Genomic DNA, 14,593 nt, shown 5'->3' with positions numbered 1-14,593 from the left:
CTCTCTCAAATTTTCGAAGTATACCTCTATATATATTTTCATCTTTTCTTTTCAAATTTTTCATTTTTTGGCTGATTGTTCATCTAATAATTTTTTATTTTAATATCATAAGAAATTTTGAATTCTATAATTGATTTTTTGATTTTAAATTTATGATTTATACAAATTAATGTAATACTCAATAATAATAAAATATGATCAAAAAATGTTGCTTAATTCTTAATAATTGAATAGTCTCGCAACAACCATGGTTTTTGAAATTCTTTTTAGCATTTTCAATTAATATGTAAGCTATGATATTTTTATACAAAATTATATCCACACAATGCTAAATAATATTCTTTTGGCATGCATATTATCAATTCAAAAACAAGGTTACATATTAATCAATTGATGTATTTTAAAAAATTGTGCAAACATGCATACAAACCCACATATATACACATGTAAGGATTAAATGATTTAACTTTTAAATAAGTAAATTTATTTATATTTATTTATTAATATAAATATTGAAAAAATATTTGAAACCGAATATGTTGTTCAAAGAAATTAATAAGAAATAATATGTCATAATCAAGTATAAAATTCTATAAAAAAAAAAATTTCACAAAAGTTTATAAAAATCTCGTAAAAAAATCTACATTAATCAACATAAATATGTGAGATTCAGTAAAACTCAATAAAAATATATCAAATTCATAAAAATTTATCATTTAAAAAAATCATAAAAAATTATCCAAACTATGAATTGAATATATCTCTAACTAAAGTTCTCTTTCTTTACATTGTTATCAGTTTAATTCATTGTTGCGGCTGAGCATGGCGTTTTGGACAACAGCGAGGCAATCAAAACCTAAATTTCAGATTTTCTCGAAAGAATTAAAGAGATGCTATACTTTGAATCAAGTTCCATCTAACATCGTCAATCGATGCATTTCTTCGAGAACGTTAATTCCGGAGTTGAATAACCCTGATTTCATCTTCCGGAATAGCCAATTGGAGCTTCTCTATAGCGTTAGATTCTTTGCAGCGCCTCCTCAGGTAATCTTTCCCCTCGCTCATATTTATGGCCGTGTTTCTGAAAGATCACACATAAATGCTTGTATTTTTGTTTCCTTGTTATGTTTTTGCAGGCTAATCAGAAGAAGGAAGATGTCACAAGCGGGCCTAGGTTGAATGAGCAAATCACAAGTCAGTTTATTAGGCTTGTTTCTGGTGAAGGTGATTTTACTTTTACTAGTTAGAGTAATTGTGTTGTGGAGTTTATACTGCATTTGAGTGCGTTGATATTTGAAAGTATTGTATTGAAGGACTTGGGGTATGGGGTTGTGTTTGTATAACCTAGGACGGTTGGACCAGAGACATAGGTTTTTTGTTCTTTATGTCACTTAGTCTGGGGTATTGAATATGGTATGGACTATGGAGCTTTTACCTTGTTTCTTTATTCTTGCTCTGATATTTGTTGTTGCGGCATCACTTGATAATATAAGAGCGCCCATACATGATACATCTTCATCACCTAGATATTTATTTTTTTGCACTGTTATTTGCAAGAATAGAATATTTTACAGAGTAAGCTTGAAAACAGTCTTTCATTAGATTATGAAGTTGAACTCTTTAGGTTGTATTTTGCCACGGGCATGTAAAACTCGAACTTGTCTAAACTCTTGGTGTTATAAAATGAGGGCCTGATGATGGGGCATATATCGCTGGAACTTTGAATATGACTTTTCTTTAGTCAAACTTAAAATATAAACTAAACTCGAATGAGGTGCATTATTGAATTTAAATGAGTTCTTGTGGAGAGGGTTCTATTAAATATAAACTAAACTCGAATGAGGTGCATTATTGAATTTAAAGGAGTTCTTGTGGAGAGGGTTCTATTATGGTGTGGTTAAGAAGTAAATATGTCACACCAATGAGAAAAGGTAAACTTTATTTTTATGTTTGTTGATAAACTAAGAAGATACCTAAAACACTTGGATGAGTATCATTAAGTACATTGTAGAATGGGTTTTGAATTGTAAATGTTTACTTTTATGTGTGTTTACAGATCACAAAGTAATTTCAAGGTTCGATGCACTTGGACTAGCTAAAAACCTTAAGCTGGATTTAGTTGAGGTAATGCTTTTATTTTCTTAAGAATGGACCTTTCTAATAAAAATAGGATCAAGATCTAAGATGTTTTCATAATTTTTTCAAATAATATTTTTCCAGCACATTCTTCCATATGAAGGTGAACATGTCAGGCTATTTTAATATGTACAGTTCGAAACTAAGAATAGAATTCTGCAAATTAGACAGGAAAACGGATGAGAGGTGACATAAAAAGGAAAGAAGCTTGTATTAGTTGAGATCAATAGGAAGCTGGGAATCCTATCGGCAGATTTTGCTAAGAACATTTGTTGATGGATTCTCTATCCCCCTCTCGCCTTTTGGGTGGTTGTTTGGACCTGAACTTTCTGTAGGTCGGAGGTGAGAAAGAGCATAATAAGGATCTTCAAGGGCACATGATGAGAAAACATGCGCATTTGAAATTCATCATTCCCTCTCCCAGTAGTATGTTTCAACCGTGTTCTCAAATAACAATAAAAAAAATAATATAAATAAATATTGTAGATCAAATTTCTTTATTTTTGCACTTTATATTTCTCTATTATTCCATTTTACATTTATTTATTTACTGCAACTGACATTAATATATTTATCGCACATAAATCCATTTATTTATTTTTTTGCAACTAATATTTACATTCAGTTACTGACATATTTTTAACTGTTGTACTAATGATTGTTTGAAACGGTAGGAAACTAGTGGCATTAGTATTTTTATAGCATTACTTGTACTACTTTTTTCTTATAATTATCTTACTAATTTTAAAATCTACTTGTATGGTTTTTGTTATAATTACTACTAGTGTATATATTTAAGAATGTTGCAAGTGATTTGGGGAAAAGGATTAGTGTTGGTGGTGGTGTGTAATTTTGGAACAATATAAGAGAAAATATATAGTAGTATTTGTAGTAAATACTGCACATGAGAATCTAAACAAAGTAGTAAATTTTGAAATCGTCGTAAATAATAATAGAAGTTTGTATTTATTTGTGCTAGTACTGTTTATATTCGATAGAATTTAAAATAATAGTAGTATAAAAAATAATACAACAGAGAAACAAATTCATAAATGTTAATTGGAGGTACAAGGTATTCATAGATAGGAAATAGGGATGATTTTTAATCAAGAAATAATTTTAATATTAAAATTTAATTTTTTAAAGAAACTGCTTCCTTCCCCTGACCCGGTTGGCAGAAGTTTGTTTTCAACTGAAGAAAAAAATTAATAAAAAAATGGCCTCAATCCTCCTAGTTTAGTTACAAGTCTCACACCTCAGATTAATGCAATTTCTCTACTCTTATATTTGTTATTCTTTACTGTTTGTGGAACTGAATTAGATTATTGCTTTACATGATGCAGGTTGATAGATTTGCAAAACCACCTGTTTGCAAAATTTTGGACTTTAAAAAAGAAAAGTACCTTCGACAAATGAAGGACAAAGAACGTGCCAAGAGCAAGGTAAGGAGGAGACATCTTTTTTACCTAGTATCTCTTTATTCATGTATATTCTTGAATTAGACAATAATAGCACGAGGGACTGAATTACCTAAAATGTCGTCAAAAGATTTAGAAAGTTTTCTTGAGTGTTTCAATTTAACCCTAGGCTGTGCTCTATTTGTGCAACTTATGTTAATGGACTTCTTCAGAATTCTCTTTTTTTTGTGCCGAGGTTTTCCTGTATCAATGTTGTAGAACTTAATTTCTCTCTCATTAACCACATTTCATGTTTATCTCACGACATGGTGAGACAAACTCCTAGTCTATGGTTGAAGTCATTCCAAAATTATTTTGTGGATATTTGAGTAGATTATGTCATTATTAGGAATTTATGAATCCAACTTGTTTCTCGATTATTTCTGCATTTTGCAGTCTGAGCTTAAGAGTGGAGCATTTAAAGAAGTTCGATTTGCTGCTAAAATTGTAAGTTTTTTAGATTTTTTCTCTTTCTAACTTTCCAATTTGCACATCTCCAGCATGGTTTTGAGAGTTGCACATGAGTTCTTTTAATGATCGTGTGTATATGTATGATGGTGTCTTTGTTTAGTCCTTGGTTAATCATCGTGATTGCTATTTATTCTGTTGCAAAAGAACATAGAATTATATTTTCACGATAGACCATGTGACGTAAGTTTGCAAAAGAACATCGCATGCATTTCCCCTTTCATGGGGAGGCTATATGTTATTTAGTGTGAAAAAGGGCTTAATGAAAGACAGGGATGCTTATGATAAACCATAACATGTTGGTAACTCAGCTCATCGTTTAATACCATGTTCATCTTTTTGGGCCGATTGCTTTGCTGGTTCAAGAAACAAAAAGACCTTCAGATGAAAGCAGATATGGTCAAGAGACTTATGGAAAGCGGTCATCGAGTCAAGGTGTTCACTTTCTTCTCTTTTTCTCTTGGTGGATATTTAATTTGAGTATACTAAAATTATTTGATGACGGCCATTAATTAAAACTTTTTATACAAAACCATTTAAGTTAAAATCTTGTTTTATTAAAGTTTTTTTGATTGATGAAAATTTTGAGTCGAGTTTCATATTGTTCTATCATTTTTCTTTGCAAGGGCAAATACTTGAAGAGAGAATATCATATGGTTCTTGAAAGCAAATTATGAACTCTGGGTTTTAGAATTGCATGATAAAAATTGAAAGCAGATAGACTGAATTAATTTCTTTATTTCTCTGGTACTTTGACAGTGCACTGCAATTGAGCCTACTGGGGATGTTGACTTGGAAACATTGCTATCTCGTTTTTCTGCTTTGGTAAAGTTTCACGTCCAATCTTCTCATGGTTCTACATGCAAGGTTCTTATTATTTCACATTGTGTTTCCTTACTGATCACTTGATGATGTCATAGTTGTTATTTTGCACAGATAAAAGATGTTGCCGTTGAGGAAAGTGAACCAAAAGTTGAAAAGAAGCAGGCATTTGTGGTTGTGAGGCACGTCAATTTTGGTCCTCCTAAAAAAAGCTCTGGAAAGAAAGCTACCAAAGCTTCTGAATCAACAAGAAACTCTTCATTAATGGATAGTGGGTCTGCGCCGACTGCAAGATCTCCTTTGGAAGAAAATGGGGATATAGTGGAAACTGGCTTGGAAATTGGGGAGGTACCAGATTCTGAAGAATTGTTGGATGAAGATGCTCAGACCAACGAATCTGAATGGGCTGTTTTTCATGGTGCTGAAGATTTCGACGCAGTTTTTGAAATTGAGGATGAAGCGCATGAACTGCCCAGAAACGAACAATCAGGAATTGCAACATCACCCTCTTCTTCAGATACTAGCTCTAAACCTGTACTGGAGTCTGCACGATCCCATGCAGCCTCTTATATGTCCACGGAGGTTCCAAAGCAAGGCATAGCTAATAGATACTCGAGAGATTCAAGCTCTGGAATATCTACAATTGACAATGATACGAGGAGCTCCCCTAGTAACGTTCCTCGGATTCCAACTCAAGGAAAGCCTCAATTCAGTAGGAACACGTCACCTCAAATGAGAAAACCTCAGCGACTTGAGGTCCCTTCTGAAGAAACATCCAAGCAACCTTCTTCTCGTTCAGGCGTTCGGTATTCTCCATTCAGTTCCTATGACACCGCTGCACAGAACCCAATGAATGGAGCCTTTAAGGTTCCACAACAAGGAAAACAGCCACAAGTTTATACAGATGTATCACCCAAATTCAGAACACCGGTGCAAGTGGAGGTTCCTGCTAATGAATTTTCCAGGCAAGATTTGTCTCATTCAAGCATTCCCAGTTCATCAACAAAAAGTTTCGGTATTTTTAGTTCACAGCCAGTAGATACCATGCCAGAAAGCACACCAGAAGAAACTAATAGATATAGTAAAAGAAATCCTTCTGATTCTGCAAGAAGTCGAAACACAACAGTTGTATCTCCTTGCAGAAACCCTCCTGCTCATGAAGGGAGATGGGGAAGATTCAGTACAGAGTAGCTCAACTTTGATTCCGAACAAGAACGAAAGCCGGGCAGAAACTCAGGGACGATGATTTTTATGCTTAGCATTTTAACTTATAGCTACCGTAACTTTGTAAGGTATTATTTTTTGTCTTGAGCCAGCTCCGAAGGAATCAACTTAATGTGTCAAAGTTATTTATATTTGTGCTTTTGCTATTTGTATTACATGACTCCTTGATTGTATAAGGATGAAACTACTTGTCCAATAAGAATTGAATGTCAGTGTTGAGGGCTGGCTATTTTGTTCTTCATTAACTTTTGTTACTTGTACTGACCTTGTGCCAAGAAATTTACAATTGAACAAAAATGGTGCTTAAGAAACTGATTTCTTCTTATTCATGCAATCTAATTTAGATCTTTTTACTTTGAGATAGCTTATAAGCCTCCATTTAAAATTTTCAAATCCATTGATAAAAATAGATGCCAAATCCTCGAACTATTGGAGTCTTTTCAATACACTCATAATACATTTGAAATCATTGATCAAGTAACTTGATCCAAAACATATGCAAATTAGGATTATTTTGAGTTTCGAAAACTTAATAGAGTCGGCACAAGATTTGTCATGTTATATAAATACTGAAAAAAGAAATGTAACTATTCGTTTAGAAACTATATTTAATTGTTTGAAGGCTAGAGAACTTTTAAAATATAACTTTTATTTAAAAAAACAATTGATAGAGATTATGTATTAAAATGATAATAAATTTATTTTAAGTTGCATTTGGAAAATTGAAAGGAAATTCATTATAATTTATTTTATTGAGGGGCCCAATAAAAGGATGAAGCCCACTTGTATTCTACTGTCTTCAAGCAAACGTTGGTTCAGAAGCTGAAGCCCTCGACAGTTCTTTGTTAAACCCTCGACAGTCCTCCCTTGCTTCTTGAATTGTATCCCTATAAACAGGTAAGCTCTACGATGATACGAAATTTCGCTTGTTTGTTTTATTTGTGGGTTTTTCAAATATATATTCATTGGAAATTTTCCTGAATTTTTGTTCTTCCTTCTCCCACGGACGACGATTAGTTTTTGCTATTCGATTTCATTACTTATCAATCACGTCAGACTTGCAGACGTTTCCCATTTTATGACTTCTTTTTTCTTGTCTGGTGTGCTCACATTGAATAAGTATGTTCTTGATCTTTCATATCCAAGTTCTCTATTTTTGTTATGCGAGATACATGATTTCTGTATATTTGATATAGTCATACTTGTAAGAAACTTGGGAGTTTTGCAATTTTTTAATTTGTGTGGTGGTGGTGTTATCTGTCAATCTGTATCATTTTTAGCTGTGCAACTGGCCTCATTATAATTACATTATTCACATTATCATTATTTTGATTTTGAAAGGACATTCACAACGAAATCACATGTCACAGTTGTCATGAATGATGGTATAGTTAATTTCTATACAACAACAACATTTAAGCTTTTATCCCAGGGGTCTGCTATTTGAATCCTCCTGTGTCATTGTGCTAATCCCCTACCATTTGCTCATCTTTATTTAATTAAACTTTATCTTGTTTTCCTGGCATAACATACGTATTTTCCATTTTCTCATGTCGCCTAACTGTGTCATTTTTTGGTCTGCTAAGTACATGTCCATACCAAGTTTATCGTGTCTCTCTAAGTCCAATGAGTTCATTCATGATTAGTGTAAAAAGATACGGATTTAGAGCTGATATTTGATGTAACCATATCTTTATAGAAAACTCTTTGGCACTCTTATCATTCCATCCCCATACCTATCCTTAATTGCTTCAATATACACTACTCTAACATCTTTCTTTTCTAGAATTCTCCTCATAATTTCCCTTGGGGCTCTATTATAAGCTTTTTCCAGGTGGATGAATACCATGTATAATTCTTACTTCTTTTTTCGATATTTTTCAATGATTTGTCTGAGAAGATGTATAGCTTTTATTGTCAATCTGAAACCAAACTGATTTTCGATCATTTTTGATCTCCTTCCATAGTCTTGTTTATATCACTGATCACTCTTTCCCAAAGTCTCATGGTATGGCTTATTAGCTTAATATCCCTATAACTTGCACAATTTTGTACGTTAATACCTACATTCCACTGATAAGGCATTTTCTTCGTTTTCAATATCATGTTAAATAACTCTGTAAGCCATTAAACACCCAGCTTCCCTGGGCACTTCAATACCTCTATCGGAATATCATCCTGACCAACCTTTTTTCATCTTTCATCCCTCCTTTCAAAGCATGTTCTACTTCTGAAGTTTGAATTCTTTGATAATAGTTTAAATTTCTGTACTCCTATGACATACTTAAATTACCTAAGCTAAGTTGGTAACCTAAACTTTCATCTGAAAGTTGATGAAAAAACTTGTTTGTGTTTCAGATTTATTATTTTTGGTGCTTGCTGCAGATATTAGTTGTGGCAAAGTTATTCGTGTTACACTATTGATTGGTTGATCTAGAATGGATTTTGATGAATACGAGTATTTGGAAAGTACTGTTGAAAATCCAGAGAAGGATCGGTTGGAGCTTAAGGTGAATGGCAATGATGGTATGGTTGAGTCTGAAGAGAAAGATCTGAGTCGGAAGCTGAAGCAAAGAAATAATGATTATGATCGTGATGATTCTAGTCACCCATCTAAGCGTCTTAGGGCAGGGAAAAATGGGACTTCTAATCGTGAGAAAAATAGGAGTTCTCATCATGGTTCATCTTCAAGAGATGAAGAGATTGAGAAAGACGATAATAATCTGAATCTCAGAAACAGGGAGAAGGAGGAAGTGAGTGAGAAAGAGAGAGGCAGGAACAGACACCGTGAAAGAGAAAGAGATAGGGAGAGAGACAAAGAAAATGATCGGAACAGGAACAAAAGAGAATATGTCCGAGGCTATGAAGGGGGAACTAAAAGGGAAGGAGAGCGAGATAGGTTGAGGCAGAGCAAGAGATTTTTAGAGAGGCATCCAGATGAGCAGGAAAGGGAGAGTAGGGATGGTCAACATAGTGCGGATAAAGATAATAAGGAAAGACGTTTTGATAGAGAATTTGCAGGTCGAGATCGTGACATGAGGTAAACTTAAGTTCCTAGTTCTTTATTATAAATATGGACTGTTTAACTTGATATGCGGTATGAACCTATAGATTTCATACGTGTATCTTCATTTTGTGCATTAAGCTGTTTTATAGGGAATATATTACTAGATCGACCATACTGATTTACGTGGTATTCATACTGCCAATATTTCTCTCAAATTTTTCTGGAAAAGTTTATGTATAACGGACATCAGATTACAAAATGGATATAAGACAGTAAATAAAATCTTAGCAAGGGGTTTTTAATTTAATATTTTAGTTTTTAAAATGATTTAACAAATTAATGTGAATGGAAGGGCTTTACCTTATTAAGGTAAAAACCTGTACTAAATGGCTAAATCAATTTTCATTTAGAAGAAGAATTCAATGCACAGTGATTCCACCATTCACAGTAGCGAAATTACTGCAGCTAAGTTAAAAACTTGACCTTGTACTCTGTCGGCTGAATAGCCTATTGCCTATTTCACAAGCAGGCTTTGTTCTTCTTTTTCTTAAAATATGTGTGTGTATAAATATAAATTTGTATCAGATGTATTACGTTCTATTTTTCTTAAAAATTGTCAAATAGCGTGTCTAATTCCAATATTCGGTTAATTTAAAGAAGCTGTATGTAACTTTTTTGACTACCTATTTCATCCTAAAGTGACACATTTTTTCCTTATTTTTTTTTAAATCAACAGTTGAAGCCTGTGCAGGCTTCAAGCCGGAGTATATGGGACCGGGGTTTCCTGTAAATATAGTACATTGGGGTCTATGAGTTCGGGGTTTCATGTCATCCTACACTCAATAGGCAACTAATTAATTAATAGTAATAAGTCAAAAAATAAACATGTAGCAAAAATGAACTTAGGTGAAAAATAATGATCTTTCATACATCACGTGTAAGGTTATAGTTTAATTTAGATGAACATACTTGAAAGTCATATCATGCTAGAAACAAATGCAATGATTAATTTATATTCTAAATTTTTGTTATTTTTTTTGTATACATTACATCTACTAAAAATTATACATGGCGAATAAAAAGTTATGACAATCCACTTTCTCTTCTAAAAAAATATTATCGAAAAAAAAATAATGGATACCCTATGAAGAGTTAGGAAATAAAAAATTTAATGATCCCCATTTATCGCCAGCTGCTTCAAATTAAATGAAATAAGAATTAGGTACACCGTCTGACAATTTTAAAAAGTTTACTCATAAATCTGCTTTTACCTGGTAAAATGAGGTTAAATTCATAAATAGAGTTATTTGTGTCTTTAATTTGTATTCTTGTGCACAAATTTTCAGAAAGTTTACATAAAACTTGATTAAATAGATTCAAGCAATTTAAGTTGAAATCTCTAATAAAATATTGAGAGAGTAAATGTCTATGTCTACTTAAAGCATCTTGAATAAATATTTCACAAAAAGAATGTCAAAGGTGCTTTTTCGGTGTCTTTAAATTACAGTTGCCTGGACCTTTAGAATAAGGCTGCCCCATTCCAATGCCTGTGCAGGGGCAACCTTTTTTAAGTGTTTGTGGGTTAATTATTGATTTTTTATCCAAAGCATAAAGCCTACAGCAGGCAGCACACAACGTTTTTTTAGCTATTGTGAATGACAGAATAACTATACATTGAATTCCACCATTCTTGATGGACTAATTGATTCTGCCATTTTAGAATGAAGATTTACATTATTTTGGTAAAACCCCTCCACGATATTTTGTTAAATCATTTTAAAGTTTATAATATTGAATTGAAAAATCCTTAACAATGGCCTTGATCAATTTTCAAACCCATAAAGTGCCCGACATACTACCACACTCGAAGTCCCATTGCAACAAACGTGTGGCCTATAGAAGTTGATACCCCAAACCTGTCAAACAAAAAACTAACAATGAGATTCCAATTTCCAACACATTTGATCAACATGGTCCTAATGCCAACAGATTTGATCCACGAGACCACAACAGTGCCAAACACCAAGGCAATATTTTCTTGCAGAAGATCTGAAATTATGAGCATTCTTAACTGATTGTGTGGTGAAAAATAGTGAGCGAATTTTATGGCTAACAATGGTGAAGCTGTAAGTGCAACAGTGAGGAGCCTGACACTAGAAGAAGAATTGCCAACTTTGTTTACTGAAACAGGTGGCATAACAGTATGAAAGCATGTATTTTGTCGATGCTTGTTGAGAATAGATGGCATGTACTTGGTTGGGCACTCCATGGGCTTGACGCACCAACAACATACTGACATGAATGGAAATTGGGGGACACTTGATGGGCTATAGATATGTTACTTGGGTCTTTTCGGACGAAAATGATTTAACTTATTTTGCTGCTTTCATATTGGTCATTAGATGTGCTCATCGACTTGAAAAACTGAAGTCTTTTCAGCCGAAACCAGACGGTTTCTGTTGGTTTTATATTGGTCACCAGATGTGTTCATTTACTCGAAAAGTTAAGTTTCTGTTCTAATCTATACTTTTCTGTAGTTTGAAATCCTACACGTTAACAAAATTTACCTTGGTTTAGTAGTAGTTTTACTCTCTTCTCGTCTTTCATCTCAATTTGGAGATCTTGTTTTTGCAATCAGAAATATAATAGAGTTAGCATATTGTGATCATCTATACTATGCAAATGTACTCCTGTATGCAATGAACTAATATTGTTATGTTTGTAACCTTGGATATGTGCTTTTTCGCTTTTATAAAGTACAAAACTTTACATTAAGTTTTTAGCTATAAACTGAAACGTCTGCATCTACTACTAATCTCATTAGGAAGTTTCTCTCTCTCCTCCCTTCTCTTTTTCCTTTTTCTTTTTCTCTCTCTCCCCTTTGGAGACTTCTCACACATAATATTTCACTTTTATTGGTTGAAAGCAGCATTTATTTGATGATGATTGATGGTTGATTTTTATGTTTATGGATGGTGCATGTTTTTATATTTGTGTACCTGAAAATGTCACTGCTTGTCAGTGTTGCTGTACTCCTTTTTCTTGTAATTTAGCTATGCCTATGATTTACATATTTTGCACTTTCATGTAAAATATTGTTCTTTAATATGGTGGTACCAAATGTAACATTAGGTTTGCCATAGAGGGACAGGCCCGTTGTTAGTTCAATGCCTGAAGTTTTTCCGTGTTCACATTTCTCTTAATTGCCACTTTAATCCCAGGTTGGTCTTATTGCTTAATCATCCAGAAGTTTCTTGTTTGACCAAATGTACAATAGCTGTACAGCATATTGACTCTCTGGAGTTGCCTACTGGATTATGATCATGGCTTTGGCCTCTTTTAAGCATACTGGAGAAAATTTTACTCATATTTTGGAATTACTCTCTTTTATAAATGTGGAATCTTCCACTTGATTGATTACTTTTGAAGGAGGAAAGCGTTTACTCATACTTGGCTATGCCGTTTGTCCTGGGTGCTGATTATCGGTTAACTAGAAAGATCATTTTTATTAATATGGAGTTGTATATCTTAACTTTCATGTTTTTCTTGTTCTACAGAAGATACAAAGAGAAAAAAGAGGAAGGGGCAGTAGCTGATCCTGAACGAGATCAAAGAACGGTTTTTGCTTATCAGGTAGTTGAACCACAAAATAAGCATTTTTCTGTTGTTTGCTTGTATCTGGAGGCTCTCTAACTCAGCCTGTTACGATTTCCGTAGATCTCTTTGAAGGCAAGTGAAAGAGACGTCTATGATTTCTTCTCTAGGGCTGGCAAGGTTGTCCTCCTTGTTTCGATTAGTCATTTTATGTGATCTTTCTAGTTAAGAGGTTGACTTACAATTGTTTTTTGGTCTTGTAATGCATTATACTGTTGCATTATTACCACCTAGTAATAGTGTTGAACTAATCTTGGGTTAACGTCTTGTTGCTCTCTCTAAGTTATCTATCTATAGAAACACTATGTATAACAAAGCGATGAAGCTTACCATGCAAGCTAGATTTTTATTTTGTTTTATCCTTTTAAGTATGAATTATTGAGCCATCATTGGGTTAAGGAAATGCATGTGACTGGTTCCTTCGAGTGTTTATGTTTTTTTTCCCCGGAGAGTTTTGATTTTATTTTTACTTTTTTTTTATATGAAACTTCAGCAAACCTTCATGCTCTCTACTTTTTATTATTTAGAAGCAACTGATTTCCACGAGGTTATGTGGTCGGAATGTACAGCTAGAGCAACAGTTTTTTTATAGCTAAAGCAATAGTTTTGATTTGATGTTTCTAGGTCAGAGATGTACAACTAATATTGGATCGCAATTCCAGACGCTCCAAAGGATTTGGGTAATCGTGGCTTTTTAGATTTGAGCCTGGAAAGTTAACTTCATATCCTATTGCATTTGATTAAATACAAGTAGAATTATTTATCATGTTTATTGCTGGTATTCTGGCAGTTCACTTTAAATTATTCTGATGTGTCTTGCTTGGGCATGAGGTTTCACTTTGTAATTAAGAAGCAGAGGTACAGCTGAGAATGTCTAATTTCTAGAATAAGTTTGGTAAAGTCCCTTTGGACTAAGATTAAATTGGTTAACATGAGAATGCACATTCTTTTTCCCAATATTTTTGAAACTAGATAAGCATCCAGGAGACATTTCGAGTCAATTGATTTTTGTTGTAGATGATTATCACAACTGTCATTTTAAATGTGAGAAATTTTATGTATTATCATCTAGATGTTGCAGAAAATGTGCCCGGTCATAGTTAACTGTAGTCTAATATTATGAGTGATGCATACATGTGTGAGCATGTCTTTTTCTGTCTCATAGATTCCTGACATTGTACCTTTTATTATGTATTTTGCAGATACATTGAATTTTATGATGTCATGTCAGTTCCCATGGCTATAGCTCTCTGTGGCCAGCCTCTTCTTGGCCAGCCAGTGATGGTTAAACCATCAGAGGCTGAAAAGAATCTTGTTCAATCTACTTCCCTTACTTCTGGTGAAAGTGGACTTGGTACATATTCAGGGGGAGCTAGAAGGCTGTATGTTGGCAATCTGCCAGTCACTATCAAAGAAGATCAGCTTCGCCAGGTGTGTATCTTTTTGCTTGTGATTTAAATAATTTAGTTTCTGAGGCTATTCTATTTTTTGAATTTAACTTTGATTCACGTTTTGGGCGTGATTTTTAGGTGTTTGAACCTTTTGGAGCTGTGGAACTGTTGCAGATGCCCACTGACTTAGGGACTGGGAATTGCAAGGGTTATGCATTTATACAGGTGATTTTGGTTTGCTTATGCTATGTGTCGACTTTGGGTGTGGCAGCCTGAGGACATTTATAGTTCTAGTCGTATTTATTAAAAGCGTGCATCTGGCTACGCCTAGGCGACGGGCCCAGCCAGGCGCACCACCCATTGCGACTAGGTCATTACTCAGGCGCTACCATAGTTATTTGGGGCGCAAGGCGCACTAAAGCGCAAGGGTGTCT

General features: G+C 33.8%; 2 protein-coding genes across 5 annotated transcripts; both read left to right on the top strand.

The window, feature by feature from the left end:
• The first annotated feature begins 771 nt into the window (after positions 1 to 771).
• On the top strand, positions 772 to 6,348 carry LOC140957062 (uncharacterized). The gene is made up of 8 exons (XM_073414136.1): positions 772 to 1,044; positions 1,137 to 1,224; positions 2,057 to 2,124; positions 3,480 to 3,578; positions 3,990 to 4,040; positions 4,428 to 4,496; positions 4,821 to 4,886; positions 4,998 to 6,348. Exons 1-8 carry the CDS (start codon positions 823 to 825, stop codon positions 6,072 to 6,074), a joined length of 1,740 nt encoding a protein of 579 aa, XP_073270237.1. The 5' UTR covers positions 772 to 822; the 3' UTR covers positions 6,075 to 6,348.
• Positions 6,349 to 6,848: 500 nt separating this feature from the next.
• On the top strand, positions 6,849 to 14,456 carry LOC140957235 (uncharacterized). Of its 4 annotated transcripts, none has more exons than XM_073414371.1 (7): positions 6,850 to 7,004; positions 8,493 to 9,147; positions 12,672 to 12,747; positions 12,832 to 12,888; positions 13,393 to 13,448; positions 13,971 to 14,199; positions 14,298 to 14,456. In XM_073414371.1, exons 2-7 carry the CDS (start codon positions 8,546 to 8,548, stop codon positions 14,433 to 14,435), a joined length of 1,158 nt encoding a protein of 385 aa, XP_073270472.1. In that variant the 5' UTR covers positions 6,850 to 7,004; positions 8,493 to 8,545; the 3' UTR covers positions 14,436 to 14,456. The 4 variants fall into 4 exon arrangements, with proteins under 4 accessions (XP_073270475.1, XP_073270472.1, XP_073270473.1 ...); XM_073414372.1 differs by having other exon boundaries at positions 6,866 to 7,004; positions 8,466 to 9,147; XM_073414373.1 differs by lacking the exon at positions 6,850 to 7,004 and adding an exon at positions 7,102 to 7,226.
• The last annotated feature ends 137 nt before the right edge of the window (positions 14,457 to 14,593 follow it).

Source organism: Primulina huaijiensis, chromosome 14 (assembly GCF_012295235.1).
Source record: "Primulina huaijiensis isolate GDHJ02 chromosome 14, ASM1229523v2, whole genome shotgun sequence".
In the NCBI taxonomy this organism is placed as follows: domain Eukaryota; kingdom Viridiplantae; phylum Streptophyta; class Magnoliopsida; order Lamiales; family Gesneriaceae; genus Primulina; species Primulina huaijiensis.
This window is presented reverse-complemented; position numbering and strand designations above follow the sequence as displayed.